General features: G+C 38.5%; 1 protein-coding gene across 1 annotated transcript in view; it reads left to right on the top strand.

Moving 5' to 3' along the window:
• Positions 1-16,451, top strand: part of LOC112141799 (SWI/SNF-related matrix-associated actin-dependent regulator of chromatin subfamily B member 1) — a gene marked incomplete at its 5' end in the record, with an annotated part of 29,353 nt that extends 12,902 nt beyond the window's left edge. Inside the window, 5 exon segments of the mRNA XM_024264961.1 lie at positions 11,511-11,638; positions 11,722-11,888; positions 11,965-12,155; positions 12,540-12,671; positions 16,067-16,451. Of these exon segments, the coding sequence (XP_024120729.1) occupies positions 11,511-11,638; positions 11,722-11,888; positions 11,965-12,155; positions 12,540-12,671; positions 16,067-16,106 (658 nt within the window).
• Positions 16,452-16,727: the final 276 nt, after the last annotated feature.

Genomic DNA, 16,727 nt, shown 5'->3' with positions numbered 1-16,727 from the left:
GCTTTTCGTAGAATTTCGCGATATAACGATATCTTAAAAATGACATATCGTCAGCTTTGGAGATCGTACGACGGTTTTTTATGGTCATATCGCCCAGCCCTAGCGGAAAATTCTGAAGCTGATGGTCAGCTAAAATATAAGCTAAATGCCAAATTAGTCTAAGAAACCCATAAAAGGCTTGGGTTATCCAAAACAGCGAGCATGTTGCTGAAAAAATAGCCAGACTTCAAAATATCCCGAAAAACAATACAAATGATTATCTTAAAAGTCAACTAATCACCAATTATTTTTTTCTGATTAGTCGACGACTCGGGTCATGTGCAAAGTGGATTTAAAGCACACATCTTAACCATCGTCAGCTTTAAACTAACTAAAAACAAAGATGATTGTTTTTTAAGCTTTCAATGAATTGTGCAGCTTCTGTCCTTCATTAGTATCTGGTATTTAAACAAGATTAAATTAGAAAAGTTTCACTACCTGTGATAATGTTGGTGTGAATGCTTTTTGCTGCAAGTAGTCGCTGAGCATGCTGAAGCTTTTTGCTGAAAATAGTGACTTGGTGACAGTTGACTTTAACTGCTGAACGGATTTGCTGAAAATGCAAAAGCTCACAAGCTGTTTGAATGTAACAAGATAAATAAGAAATGTAAACAGAAAATGTGTTTAAACTGACCCCGTTTAAAGATGTAATAAAGAAACAAAAAAAAAAATAATAATCTAAACCTAGAAAATCAGGATTCTACTTATAAGGGACAAATACACCAGGACAAGCGTGTGCCTCTTTAACTAGTGTATATGTTGTTGCTTTGTTTTGTGAGAATTATTTGTATTTCCGTTGCAAATTTACTATTTTTTAGTCTTGGGGGGAAAAAAAAAGATTGATTTTAGAATAACAGGTTAATTATGGAGTTAAGTTGCATAAAGACAATCATCAATTAAGGTTGTATAAAGAAATATGTTTGGAGGAAAGCATTTATTAGACATCTAGAATTCTAGCTATCTTGAAAGGAAGAGCTTAGACTTTAATATATTTGTTGATTCTTCAGTGAAAGCCTTTTAGAAAACATTTAAAGGAGGGATTTGTTTTTTCCTAGCATGGCTTCATAATTACAGGAATCAAGATGATATATTAGTTTGATGGAGATTATTCAGTATTCCAACTAGAATATAACTTCTGAAATCTTTAAAAAAACGAAAAGGAATATTGAGTCCGGCAGTGGGTTTGGGTCACTTGTGTAAGCTGAGGTCTGATATACGGTAGTTTTTTTTTCTTCGTCTGCCTCTCATTGAAAATAAATGACCGGCACTTGGCCCGAACAGAAGCTGATATCTTTTGAAACGTTTTCGATTTTCATGTTTGTGTGCCAAAATATACAGAAGTACTCGCAAGTTGAAAACGAAGCACCTCAAAAAATCTTCTTCTCCACCAAAATCCATTAGGCTTAATGGAGGAAATCTTCAGGTTTTGCTCATATTTGGGGCCTCTGTGGTAAAACTACATGGCTCAGGATTTTCAAAGTTGTATCGTCTGAAAGCCAGGAAAAATGCCCACATTTGATAAAAAAATGTTTCTGTGAGGGACACAAATGCCGAGTTTGAGCAAAACGAGTCAATTTGATGTTTTTTCTTCATCCCACTCTGCTCCACTCTTCTTCACTCTGCTGCCTGTATCCAACTGACACTAAATCTGTATTGTTTTTCATTCATAACTGATAAATGACTCAAAGATGACATGTCAGATTTGAACAGCGATATTTTGAAAACCTTAAGGAGTTTTAAAAATAAAGATACAAGTTCAAGAGCCCAAAGTCTGCTGAACAGTTTAAAACTTGAATGATTTCTGTCGTTGAAAGTCTACTTGACTTCTATTGTTTTGTAGAGCTCAAAGTTTTTTACTGAAAAAGGAGCTTTTGAACATTCCGTAAGCCATTTTCAATGGAGTTAGAAAAATGGTAGTTGGTTGAATAGTTTAAAAAGTTGAAGTTATGAAGTTAATACATACGAGCAGCTATCTCCTAGAAGAGCTGAATATTTTGATAGCTGAATGAGCTGGATAAGTGAAGGGGCTGAAGAGCTACAGAGTGACAAAAAAACGTATGAAAGAAAAATTGATCACTATAGTGTGAATGCTCCACAGCATTCACACAATAAGAAATTATTCTGTTTTTGCATTTCTGAGTATTTCTCCTTTTAAATCACTGTGAACCAAATTTTCGCAGACAGGCTCTGTTTGCTTCCTGCTTTGCTAGAGTGCGGACGCACATTGCTTTGCTCCTCCTTCTGCTTTTAATTTTCGCTGATTATTTTCCCATCTTCTTTTTTTAATCACACCAGCAATAACTTTTGAATACTTTTAAACCATCGGGTTGGATTTATTTTTCTTTTTTACTCTAAACAAAGGGATTTTTTCCTGCATTCCTCTTAAAACATTTTATCTTGAGCACTACGTGTACTTGGCCTTCACGCAGCTGAAGCCTGATATACGGAGCAGCAGCTAACACAAAGCTAACTAGCAACAAGATGCCTTCCCTCTCCAAAAAGGATTACCAAGACCTTCTGGAGAAGATCACAGCGCTGGAAACTAAGGTTCGCCACATAGAAGTGAACGTGGAGGTAAATGGACTCTATGGAAACAACACAACTTTGCCACTTCCTCATCTCAGCAGAGAAGAGAAAGCCAACACACAGCTAAATGGCACAGATTCTACGGAGAGAAAGACAACATCTGTGGGCAATAACAAACAATCAAAAGATAATCCTCCCTGGAACCATCTTGGAGCAAAGCCAAAGAATAAGTCCAACAGCTGGAGAATTGGAGGACATGGGAGGACCGACCCCCCGCAGAGAGCTGAAGCCTCTGAGGCTGACTGGCCTTCTCTTCCTACGAGACAGAGGACCTCATCTACTCCCGTACACCGGAGGAAAGAAGAAAAGAAGCCAAGCATGAACGGAGCAGTGACCCTGCAAAACAGATTTGCTCCACTGTCAGATGACCCCGGATTACCCAACGACCATCCACTGGAAAGCAGCACGAGGAGGACCTGTAACCCATCAGAAGGTAAACGGCCAGAAAGAAAGCTGAAGGCTCGGCCTGAGACTCTGATTGTGGGTGATTCCACTGTAAAAGATGTTCAGTGGTTCTGCAGCAGGAACACTAAAGTCCTGTGTTTTCCAAACGATATGGTCAGTGACATGCAGGAGAGAATACTTCAAACTGTGGCAAAGTATCCGACAGTACAAAACATTGTACTACACACAGGGTCAAATGATGTGTCCAAGCAAAAATATGAAGTTTTAAAGCAAGACTTCACTGGACTGATAAGAACTGTGAGCTCCATGAATGCAGCTGTCTTTATCAGCGGTCCCATTCCAACTGTTCGAGGAGGAGAAGAGCGATTCAGCAGGCTGTTGGCACTGAACAGGTGGCTTTCTACGACATGTGGTGAAACAGGAATTAATTTCATCAACAACTTTCACATTTTCTGGGAACGCAAACATCTTTTTAAAGAAAATGGATTCAGTTTAAACAAATCAGGAGTTAAACTGTTTTCCTCCAATCTCTTCTACTCCCTGCGTCATGCCAAGACTAAGATTAATTTATCTCAGTGTCAAGGCCAGACACAGACTGGATCCACACGAGGAACGGAGCTGCCCCCACTGGAGGAAAACATCAGAAACGGGAAACCTGCCTCCGAACACCGGAAGAGGAAAAACAACGAGGAAGGTGGACCCTCCCAAACACCACCAAACCAACAAACTCCTGAGGGTTCCCCCTCCCCCTCTTCACCCTCTTCACCCCACCTGAAATTCACCGAGCAGATGATGGAGCGAGTCGGGATTGGGCTTCGATCTACCCCTCTGGCCAATCCATTTTTGTCCCCCATAACTCTGTCACCAGAACGTTCGAAGGGTCGACGTAAAGCCCCACCCTCTCCTGTACAACATCATATCCTGTCCCTGCAGTCAGATGTTTGATGTGTTGAGGGTCCAGGCTGTGGATATAACAACATTCATGATGTTCTCCAGAAAAACCTGGGACCCTGTTCTCTAGAAACACACACCGTTTCTGTACTTGTCACCAACAGGAGGAATGTAATCTGCCCAAAACGCAAACAAAGGACTTTAAAAGAGGTAAACATTTCCTCTGCGCCTTTCCAGAAACAGAAGGTAAATGAAAATATTATTACTCCTAGACCTCTCAAGTTAGCACTTTTAAATGTCAGGTCTTTAGCAGGAAAAACATTTTTAATTAATGATTTTATCACTGAGAACAAAGTTGATTTTATGTTTTTAGTTGAAACCTGGTTAGATGAGAATAGTAGGGGAGCAGTTCTCACAGAGTCAGCTCCTCCCAATTATGGTGTTATCAGTGAGGAAAGAACAAGCAGAAAGGGCGGGGGGGTTGCAGTTTTGTTCAATGAAATGTTTCAGTGTAAAAAGTTATCTTTTGGAAACTTTCCATGTTTTGAATATGTAGCCCTACAGCTGAAGGCCTCACTCAAAACAATATTTATCAATATCTATCGACCACCTAGATATAGTCCAGAATTTAACCTTGAGTTTAGTGAACTGCTGTCTATAATTTGTCTTGATTTTGACTGTATAATCATGGCTGGAGATTTTAACATCCATTATGGAAATCTTGAGAACAAAGCGACTAAGGACCTGATAAACACTCTGGACAATTTCGGGTTGACTCAACATGTAACAGAGCCCACACACAACAGAGGGAATATTCTTGATTTATTGATTTCCAAAGGTCTGAACATCTCTAAGGTTACTGTATGTGATTTAGGTCTGTCTGATCACTGCTGTGTTTTCTGTGAGAGCACAATTCCAGTACACACAAATGTTTTGAGGGAGGAGATCACAAAACGGTATATAACTGAAAATACTAGTGAGATGTTCAACCAGATTTTCTCACTGACTCCTCCCCTCTCGGGGGATTCAGTCAATGAACTTGTTAATAGCTTTAATTCCAACATGTCAAATATCATGGATAGTATTGCTCCCAGTAAGGTGAAGGTGATCTCTGGTAGGAAAAAATCTCCATGGAGAAACTCCATTGTGGTAAAGAACGGAAAACGAGAATGTCGGAAATCTGAACGCAGATGGAGAAAATCTAAACTACAGGTAGATTATGACATCTATAAAGAGAAACTTCACTTATATAATTTACAACTGAGCAATGCAAGGAAGTCCTATTTTTCTGAAATTATTACCAAAAACTCCCATAATGCTCGGGCCTTATTTAATATAGTCGACAGGTTGACAAAACCCCCTGTGTCAGTGGCACCAGAACTTTACTCCACCAAAGCCTGTAATGACTTTGCCAAATTCTTCAGGGACAAAATCAAAAACATTAGACAAACAATTGTTTCACCAACTACAAGTTCAGGATATGAACCCTATCCACTAGAAACCAGTATAAACCCAATGGCTCAGTTTCAACCCATAAACAGTAAAGAACTGCAGGACATTCTATGTCAACTGAACTCCTCCTCCTGCTGTCTGGATATTCTACCCACAAGCTTTTTCAAAAAAGTTTCAAAGATCCTGGAACCAGCCCTGCTCCAGATTGTCAACTTGTCGTTAACATCTGGTGTTTTCCCAGAACCACTGAAAACAGCTGTAATCAAACCTCTCCTAAAAAAGGACAGTCTAGACAAAACTCAAATGAACAACTACAGACCGATATCAAACCTGCCATTTTTAAGTAAGATCATTGAAAAAGCTGTTTTCCATCAGTTAAATGAATTCCTAATAAATAACAACTGCTATGATGTCTTCCAGTCCGGCTTCAGACAGAACCACAGCACTGAAACGGCTCTGACCAAAGTGACTAATGACATACGTTTGAATACAGACAGTGGAAATATGTCAGTGCTAGTTTTACTGGATCTCAGTGCTGCGTTTGATACAGTCGACCACGCAATACTACTCAGACGACTGGAAAACTGGGTGGGTCTCACTGGGCCAGTACTAAACTGGTTCAAAACGTACTTAGAAAACAGGAAATATTTTGTGTCAATTGGTAACTTCACTTCTGAGCCAATAGAAATTACATGTGGAGTGCCCCAAGGCTCCATCCTGGGACCACTTCTATTTAACATCTACATGCTCCCACTGGCCCAGGTTATAAAGAACAACAACATTAGTTACCATAGCTATGCAGATGACACACAGATATATATTAGACTGACACCAGGAGACCGAGGCCCTGTACAGGCTCTTGGTAAATGCATTGAGGACATTAATGACTGGATGTGTCACAACTTACTTCAATTAAACAAAAACAAAACTGAGGTTATTGTCTTTGGGGCTAAAGAAAAAAGGTTAGACGTCACTACAGAGCTTCAATCTATTCAACTAAAAACTACCAACCAGGCCAGAAACTTGGGTGTAGTGATAGACACAGACCTACATTTTGATAAACACATTAAGGCAGTCACTAAATCAGCCTATTATCATCTCAAAAATATCTCAAGGATTAAAGATCTGATGTCTAAGCAGGACCTGGAGAAACTAGTGCATGCTTTCATCTTTAGTCGACTTGATTACTGTAACAGTGTTTTTACAGGACTACCAAAAAAATCCATCAGGAAACTGCAGCTTATTCAGAACTCTGCTGCTCGGGTTCTCACAAGGACCAAGAAAGTAGACCACATCAGTCCAGTTCTGAGGTCTTTACACTGGTTACCTGTCTGTCAGAGGATAGACTTTAAAGTTCTGTTACTGGTTTATAAAGCTTTGAATGGTTTAGCACCAAAATACATGACTGACCTCCTGACCCAGTATGTACCAGCCAGACCTCTCCGGTCATCTGGATCCGGTCTTTTATCAGTTCCTAGAGTCAGAACTAAACATGGAGAAGCTGCATTCAGCTTCTATGCTCCACAGATCTGGAACAGACTTCCAGAAAACCTTAGGTCTGCTGAAACACTCAGTGTATTTAAATACAGGTTAAAGACTCACCTGTTCTCAGCTGCATTTGATTAATATGTATTCAAAAGTTTACGTCCGCACTGTTTATCTATGCTTGTTTTAAATTAAAATCTTTTTACTTTCTTTTAATTTTTTTTTTTAATGATCACATTTTTGCTATTTCTTATGATTGTTTCTTTTAATGTTTTATGTAAAGCACTTTGAATTGTCTCTGTACGTGAAATGTGCTATACAAATAAACTTACCTTGCCTTGCCTTGGATTTATGAGCTTTTTTTACGTCACAACATCTCTCCTGCACATCACTGAGGTGCGGTGAGGTTCACGGCTGGTAAGGCACTGACCTCACCAGCCAGATTTTCAGTTATATGAACCCTACAGAGCAGCTTATTCACCATTTGGAGAATAGCAGTTAAAATGTGTTGTTTAAAATTTCATTTCAGTATTTTTCTTCTCTTTACTAACTGTAGCATTGAAAAAAAATCCCCAACATTGTTTTTATTGACTTACTGTTCCTTCTGAAGAAACAGATGAATAACCTGTTTGTAGAAGTCTTCATTTTCTTTCTTCAGTGTTAAAAATCTCTCTGTCTCAGTGGAGATCACTACCAGTGATGTATCTAAGCAAATTCTTGAGTTCAGGACTTTAAAAACTGTTGTTCACTTTCGGCTTATCCCTTTCGGGGTCATCACAGCGTAACAGCACCCACTGCTTCGCATTAGTGATTTGGCAGAGTTTTTACGCCGGATGCCCTTCCTGACACAACCCTGTACTTGAGGGGCACAGGGACCCAGTTAGGCAGCAGCGTCAAGGGTCTTGCCTAAGGACCCAATCTGGGTGGGGATCAGTTGACACCCCTGGAATCGAACCCAGGGCTCCTGAGTGCCAGCCCTTCACCTAGCCCACTGCCGCCATTTAGAAACTGAGGCTAAACAAGAGTAATTGGGCACCTGCACTTGACTTGCTGCCGCTAAATCTATTGTTCTTAAGCCGGAGTGACATTCTCTGGGCTCACCAGCGCCCTCTGCCTCATGGCATGTGTAGTGTCGTTCCGGCAGGCGGCGTTTCTGATGCACCAAGTGTTTTTCAAGCGCATTTTCAGCGGATAAAAAGACTAAATGAGTCACAAACTCATCAATGTAATCAGATATGTGGCAAGAGATTAGCAAAGTAGGTCATTTTAAAAGTGTGTCTTTAATGATGATTAAAAGATCAAAGCAATACAGGCATGCGTCAGCTGCAGCTAGTCGGTTTGCTGAGGAGGCGGAGCTACAGCTGCCTCACCCAGATCCCACACAGGAAATACGTAATCATAGAAAAAAATGTCTTAAAAAACACCTAATTTTTAATTTTAAAAAGTGTATTCATTTTATTTAATTTGTGCATCTTTTAAGCTATATTTTGCTGGTGGGGTTCTGCCTCACCTGCCTCCTCTGACTGCACATCGCTGCTGCACATGCACTTAACCTCTCATCTATTCCGGCTAGCTTGTCTAGTTCAGGTTATTATTAAACCTTTATTTAACTAGGTAAGCTGTTAAGAACAAGTTCTTATTTACAATAACGACCTGGACATAAAAAAACACAAGGGTAGATAAAAGACATCATAATAGATATAACAATTTACATAATTAAAACTATTCAGTCATAAGATAATTCAACAGCAAAAGGATTACATAGGGTAGAAAGAGGAAAAAAGCAGTTTAGTCAAAACGTGCAAGATTCAGTAAGTGCATTGATTCAAATGCATTTAAAAGCTGGGATTGATACAAAGCAGTGTTAATTTTGACAGAGAATTTTAATTTAGTTTTAGTCACAGTCTTTTGACTAAAATAGGGTTTAGTTTTAGTCGCAATTTAGTCATGTTGATTCTATTTATTTTAGTCAAATTTTAGTCGACGAAATTACAGTAGATTTTTAGTTGACAAAAATATAGAACAAAGGTGAAGTATTTTAATCACATTTACACCGTATGATCATATGAATAACACGCAAAGATTTGAGTAATTTGTAAAAAAAAAAAAATTTTACTTCACTTTGCTTTCCAAACTTGTCATCTCTGCGAATTCAGCTTCAACAACTTAAAACACATTAAAAGAAAAAATAAATATAATTATATCATTATAATTCCATCCTATTTCCAATCAGAAAGTGTCTATTCACACGTAATTTTCAAAAAAACTGCAGTCAGTGCTAAACTTTTTTCTTAGTCGCACTGACCCAGAGTAAAGGATTAAGGTTAGGATTATGGTTATGGTTAAACAAGCAAATGTTTCCTGAGTGCTGCAGTCTCTGCAGTCTCTCCAGCTCACGGCTCCACCAGGGGATGGGTCAAATGTGGAGAACATATTTCCCACATTTAGGAGCATGACAATTAATGGGACTTTAACTTAAAAGTTTAATTTTAAATATGTGCGGCCAAGAAAAGAAATCCAGCCTTGCACAAACTTAAAATGCGTGCCGGTAATGCAGCAATGGGATCCTGGCTGCACGTATTACATGTGGACAAAACATGAATTTCCATCACATTCTGTGCTGGTCACATGTAAATATGTGTAAATAACTTGTCTTATTATAAATGTCAGAACACAAAAAAAAAATGTCTTGAAGAGGTAGTCAAGTGTAAAAACGCATAAAAAAACATTCACTAGGGAGTAAGCTGTCCAGGACACCTGTGAGCATGTTATATGTGCTTGACCAGCATGTGTGTGGTGAACTGTAATACCACCACCAATAGAGGGCGCTGTTGTCATGTAAGACGTGGTGGAGTTGGAGATTAAAACGGTGACTGATTGTGGATCTGAAGAAGCAGCGGGGCGGCTAGCGCTCGGAAATACACAACAATATCGATTTATAACTTTACAAACGTCATGCTAAAACAATAAACCAGACTTACATTTAAATGTAAACCTCTGAGCTTCAGAGCTTCACCCGCGTGAAGAAAATCGCTTCACCACCTCGCAGTACCGGTGCTAATTAGCTTGGCTAGAGTAACCCCTTAAAACAACTATGTCAGATAATCCAACTCTTTAAAATGGAACAACTGTTGGAAGGGTCGGGGAGGAATTCGGATTCAGCCCAGAACGCTGGAAATAATCGTGTTTGTATGTTTACCTTTCCATGGATTTCAGGCTGGCTTGTCTGCAAATGTCGCTTCAGGTTTTCTTGTGTTTTTGCCTGTGATGGTCGCTCCACACAACGTCTTGTTGAAGGTCGTCTTTAATATAACATTTGTCCATATATGTACTTTTCTGTTTCTACCTGGAGTATAAATTTTTCATCTATATCACAGACACAATTCACTGAATTAGCGTCTTCCAAGGCGGGCTGCAGGGCTCTGTGTTCTGATTGGATCGCTCTGCATTGGCTCCCGCCCTCCTCCACCAGCAGTCATTATGATTGGATGTCGTCTTCGATCAGCATTTTTGTTTCATTTTTATTCGTTGAGGAAAAAATTCTGTCAATTTAGTTAAAGTTTTCGTGTCTGGGCGGGAGTTTTTGTTTCGTTTTCATTTTGTTTTCGTTGGATAAATAATGTCATTGACGAAGACGATGACGAAAATCTTTCGTCAACGAAATTAACACTGGTACAAAGGTGCTTAATTTGAGTACTTTTTGAAGGTCATTCCAGTCTTTTGCAGCTTTATGTTGAAAAGATAATTCTCCACTTTTTTATTTTTATTTCAGGAACATTAAGCATTATAAGCTGGACTGAGCGTGGGTTATTGGGAGTCATAAAAGGTTGTAGCAAATTACAAAGACAAGGTAGAGACAGAACTAATAAACATTTATAAATGTGCTGGAGAAGAGAAGATGGTATCTTCACATTGACTGCAGTCAAATGAGCCGCCGTTCACATTTCTGTGGTCAAATCAGCATCACTGGATTTTTGGTGTGAGTTTCATCCAATACTTACGGTAGCAGGACTGAGAACGCTGGAAAATCTCCACCAGACTCCACGGAGCTTCTTGATGTGACCATGGAAATGTGAACGGCGGCTCATTTGACCGCAGTTGGAAAGGATTGTAAATCAATGAAAGAGAATTTTGATGTTAGCTTTCATTATTTTACAAGAACTCTGCTCTGAAAAGAGTTGCACTATAGTGAGACACAGAGCTATCAGAATCAGACAGGAGGGATCATGGGCAGGCCTGCTTAGCTCAGCTCCAAAAGCCAGATCAATATGGAAAATGTTTTTTTTAAGACATTTATGTTTTAATTTCAAAATTGCCATAGGGAGACCTCAAACAATAGAAGCAAACTCGGAGAAATGTTTTTGATAGTTTTCACTCAAAGCTCTCTGAAACACACCAGCTTTGCTAGAAACTTGAACTCAAACTGAAAACTCTTTTATTTATGATGCAAATTATCTGCCCATTCAAAGACTTTCTGTGATCAAGTGATGCTTGAAACATATATCTTTCAATGCACTGCAAGATGTTTTTGTATTGGTGGTCTTTCAGCCCTATGTCATATGAATACTTTTCCTTGGCAGTGCTGCCCAGGGTGCTTGCTCTTCTATGGTCAGGCCTCATCATCTTTTTCTTGTTGTCTTCATTCTGATCAGCTTTGATGACCACGATCCAGCAGTTATCCATGAAAACGCCATTCAGACTGAAGTTCTGGTTCCAATCCGGCTAGACATGGAAATCGAGGGACAGAAGCTTAGGGATGCTTTTACCTGGAATATGAATGGTAACTTCCCATCACCCCCTCATCTCAGCTTCTGAAAGATGGAAGGTTATTTTTAACTATTTTTGTCCTGTGGATTTTTTCAGAAAAGCTCATGACCCCTGAGATGTTTGCTGAAATCCTTTGTGATGACCTGGACCTCAATCCTCTGACCTTCGTCCCTGCCATTGCCTCTGCCATTCGGCAGCAGATTGAGTCGTACCCGACAGACAGTCTCCTAGAAGAGCAGACAGACCAGAGGGTGATCATCAAGGTGAGCTGGAGGAGCTTCACCTAGTATTGAAGATAAACCAGCAGCCCACTCATCCACAATTCTCCTCATTTCCCAGCTCAATATCCACGTTGGTAACATTTCCTTGGTGGACCAGTTTGAGTGGGACATGTCTGAGAGGGAGAACTCTCCAGAGAAGTTTGCCCTGAAGCTTTGCTCTGAACTGGGTCTGGGAGGAGAATTTGTCACCACCATTGCCTATAGCATCCGAGGTCAGCTGAGCTGGCACCAGAGGACGTATGCTTTCAGGTAGAATTTTAAAAAAGGATTGCAGAGCTTAGAGCGGGTTCTTAGATTGACCTTTTTTTTTCGCTCCATGCTCAGAAGCAGTATCCCTATTGACTGACTTTTTAACAAGAGTTTAGTGAGGAAAAAGTGCTCTATGGTTTTAAGGCAGAATGAAGTGTGAAAAGATGGTAAATGACGTATACTCATATAGCGCTTTACTACCTCCATAGAAGGCCCAAAGTCACAATTCCATTAACTGGTGACGGTTCTTCATTCTGCTTACATGTGCATCCACAAACTGTGTAGTCTCTTAAAGGGTTCTGTCATAATAGAGTGTCAGCTGTCTGAAAGCTTCCTGTTTTTAGGAAAAGAAGTGACCAAACCACCACAATGTTTATTTTGCAGTGAGAATCCTCTGCCAACAGTGGAGATCGCCATCAGAAACACAGGGGATGCTGACCAGTGGTGCCCCCTGCTGGAGACCCTGACAGATGCAGAAATGGAGAAGAAGATCAGAGACCAGGACAGAAACACAAGGTTAGCTGGATGTTGAGTTGAATAATAGGGTCATCAGTGTTGTATGATTCAAAGGCTGCATAAACAAAGCCCTTTGCGGTAACACTTTATAATAAGATTTCTTAACAAGCTTTCTTAACACATTAACAAGCATTATTAATGTTCTTATAAGGTGTTAGTAAGACATTTATTGGTGTAATAAGACTAATAAGGCTTATTAAATTCCTAAGTTAACACATTTACAAGCATTATTAATGTGTTAATATGATGCTTATTGTTACATCTATTACCATCATATACGTGGAACAAATAAGTGTTAACAAGCTTAATAAGAATCTTTAACAAAACTTGTTAACAGATTAGTAAGCCTTATTAATGTGTTAAATGCTAGTAAAATATCTATTAGCATTATAGGTGTCTGGTAAATACCTGATAGTGTTAATGAGAATATTGACTACTCACTCAGACCATTGTCTACAAAGATCATATTAGTAAACTGGCAGTAAGCTTAATAAATGTGTTAATAAACTTTGTTAACCATTTATTGAATGTTTACCATAAACAAACACAAAGCATAAAACTTGTAAAATGAACCTTTTAATATACAATTGAAACGGAAATATTGATAAACATTCTGTAACAATAAAAACATCTGAAAATGTTTAAACATTTTGTAAAATCACTTTTAAGCTTTAAATAACATTTTCAACAAGTGAGAAAAACATTGTGAACTCTGAGACTCTAAACAGATGTTTACAAACAACTTTTCAAAAAACAAACTTTTAAAGGCAACAATAACACATAAAACCACCAAAATATTCCTCATTTTTACATCAGTGATTCACTATTTTCCAGTAAGAGTTACAAAATGCGCAGATTTCCTTTATTTAGCGCCAGTTATTTTGGATCAGAATCAAGTCGAAGTACAAGAACTACCAGAACACAGTTGTTTTGTAGTCATATAGACGGCTTGAAGTCAGTGCAACGCCAGATTTGCAGCCGCCTGAGTAGGGGCTTTGCACCCGTCTCTTTCCCGCAATATTTTCATGATGATTGACAAGTGACGTGAGAGTCCAAAATACCCAACATGCACCGCAATCCAGGCGATCTTCTGCGTCTGTTTGCATGATCTCAAACACAGCTATTCTGACGCCGGGTTCACACTGAACAGACTGTAGAGACGAAAATAACCAACACACACACACACACACACCCGGGCGCGCGAGCACAGACACACAAACAATCGCGTGGATCAAACACCCTCATGGTGTCCTTGGAAGGCTGCTTCAAAAAAAAAAAAAAAAACTATCTGGCTAACAGAGTTTATTAATACATTTATTAAGCTTATTACCAGTTTATTAATATGGTTTTGATCACACTTTAGATAAGGTGCTGCAAAACATTCAATAAATGGTTAACAAAGTTTATTAACACATTTATTAAGCTTATTACTACCAGTTTACTAATATGGTCTTAGTAGACAATGGTCTGACTGAGTAGTCAATATTCTCATTAACTCTATCAGGTATTTACCAGACACCTATAATGCTAATAGATATTTTACTAGCATTTAACACATTATTAATGCAGTAAATTAATCCTTTAGTTTATTAAGGGTTCTTATTAAGCTTATTAACACATAGGTCAGTGTGAGACATCTATAATGATATTAAATGTCTTACAAGAACTGTACACATTAATAAGCCTTACTAATCTGTTAACGAGTTTTGTTAATGATTCTTATCAAGCTTGTTAACACTTATTTGTTCCACGTATACGATGGTAATAAATGTAACAATAAGCATCATATTAACACATTGATAATGCTTGTAAATGTGTTAACTTAGGAATTTAATAAGCCTTATTAGTCTTATTACACCAATAAATGTCTTACTAACACCTTATAAGAACATTAATAATGCTTATTAATGTGTTACCCCCTCTGCTTTAGTAATTCTGGGCCACTTTATTAATTACAATGATTTGGAAGAACACACTTTCTGATCTTATTAGAAGTTATGAATGAAAAGAAAAAAATTGGACAGGTGCAGCAGTTATGATAACCAGGTTTACCCCTAAAAGGTCGTCCTCCTGAATGTGATTTAAAGGCACATATCCAGAATTTTTTTTTAGATATAATTAAGCAATCAGAGGGTCTGTATTATGACATGGTTCAACAAAAATGCAAATTACAAGGCTCCCTATTGACATCTGACTCATTGACGGTTCTTCCATCTTATGTTCTGATCAACCGTAATTCTATTCTAATGGCTTCAGACATGTTGCCCCTAAAGTGTCACACTGTTTGGAAATTCAGAGATTATTTTAGAGGGAGTAGTTTTTTGGTAATGATGGTACATTTTGGATTTATTGTACAGGCATACTACATGCCAACAGGCACGACTCTGAGGTCAATTTTTAATAAACTCCTGCTGCTCTGCAGAAACTACAGTCATGGCCAGAAGTTTTGACACAAATATTATATTTCCACAAAGTCTGTTCCTTCAAGTTTTTTAGGTGTTTGCCAGATGTTTCTATGGTATAATGACATACAGTTAGAAGCACTTCACAAGTATAAAAAGCTTTTATTGAGAATTATGTTATCTGGTCCTTTTGTGGCAGGGCTGAAAAGCAGTGGAAATGTGGTTCCAGTGATAAACTTAATTTTCAAGGCAAATAGGGTCTGTGCAAATAATTGCAGTTGAGTGGATCACTCCTCATAACATTCTGGAGTATATATAAATTTCCATGAAACTGCAGACTGTGGAAAAATTCATAGTTGTGTCATTCTCAAAACTACTGGCCATGACTGTATGTCCTAGAACAGGGGTATTCAAATCCAGGCCTCGAGGGCCGGTGTCCTACATGTTTTCCAACCAACCTTCCATTGAAGCTCCTTATTGGCTAAACATACCTGATCCTGGAAATTAGCAGCCAATAAGGAGCTTCAATGGAAGGTTGGTTGGAAAACATGTAGGACACCGGCCCTCGAGGCCTGGATTTGAATACCCCTGTCCTAGAACATGACAGATAATGTTGATTTCCCCAGAAACAGCAGAATCATAATTAAAAGATGGTGAACACTGTTGCATTAGATTCAAAATGATTTGAGTGGGACTTCAAAATCAGTGATTTCCTGAATTTGTTTAAAAGGTCATGCCATCTCTTCAGTATGTTGTTATTATATATATATATATATATATATATATATATATATATATATCTTTTATAATGTTCCACATAATGTCCACCTGCTTGAATGGTTGGGAGTGCTTATAAATGCACCCACCACCTTCACCCTCTAGATAGGTTCACTATCATTCAAGATGCATTTTTAAGTATGACAAATTGTGCAGTTTGCTATAGTTTGTGTTGTGTTGAAGTGTTTCTGTAGTTGACTTATTTTGCATCCACAGGCGAATGAGACGATTGGCTAACACAGCACCAGCATGGTAGGAGTTGCAGACCAATGGCTCCCCCACAGGAATATGTCCGCTTGCTGATCTCTTCTTTGACATCAACAGCAGAGATTCCTCGCTTTGTACTGGAAGTCTTCTCTGCTCACCTGGGATCTTAATCAGCTTTTGCTGTATTATCTTTAATTATTGTTGAACTCTTGTTTGTCAAAGGCTCTGTTAGAAAACCTCCACCCCCAGAGTGGAAAAGTAAATTTCTTTGACCTCTAACTCTTTCTGACCATAGAGGGTGAAAATGCCATTCTCTGATAATATATTATGTTGTATTTGTTGTCTTTTTGTACATTTTAATAATTCTTAGAAAATAAAAAATATGAAGCTATTATTTATTTGTATGATGTATTGCTGTAAGAGGAAAATTACTTATAATTTAAAAATCTCCAGCAGAGTCAGATTCACTGCCTATGCTTTGGAATCAAATATAATTTTTTAAAATTATATTGTTTCAGTTAAAAAGAGAACATCAATGTTATAATCCAGAATAAAATCCTTTACAATAAAGGGTTTATTGGAGAGAGACCGAATGTTAAAAAGTGCCATATTAAAAGAGGGTGGTGGATTGTTGATGATGGAAACTGCTTCCTTGGGATTTGGTGCTTCA

The sequence above is a fragment of the Oryzias melastigma genome, unplaced genomic scaffold, assembly GCF_002922805.2.
Source record: "Oryzias melastigma strain HK-1 unplaced genomic scaffold, ASM292280v2 sc00384, whole genome shotgun sequence".
NCBI classification, from domain to species: Eukaryota; Metazoa; Chordata; class Actinopteri; order Beloniformes; family Adrianichthyidae; genus Oryzias; species Oryzias melastigma.
Note: the sequence above shows the minus strand (reverse complement) of the source record. Positions and strands in the feature narration are given on the sequence as shown.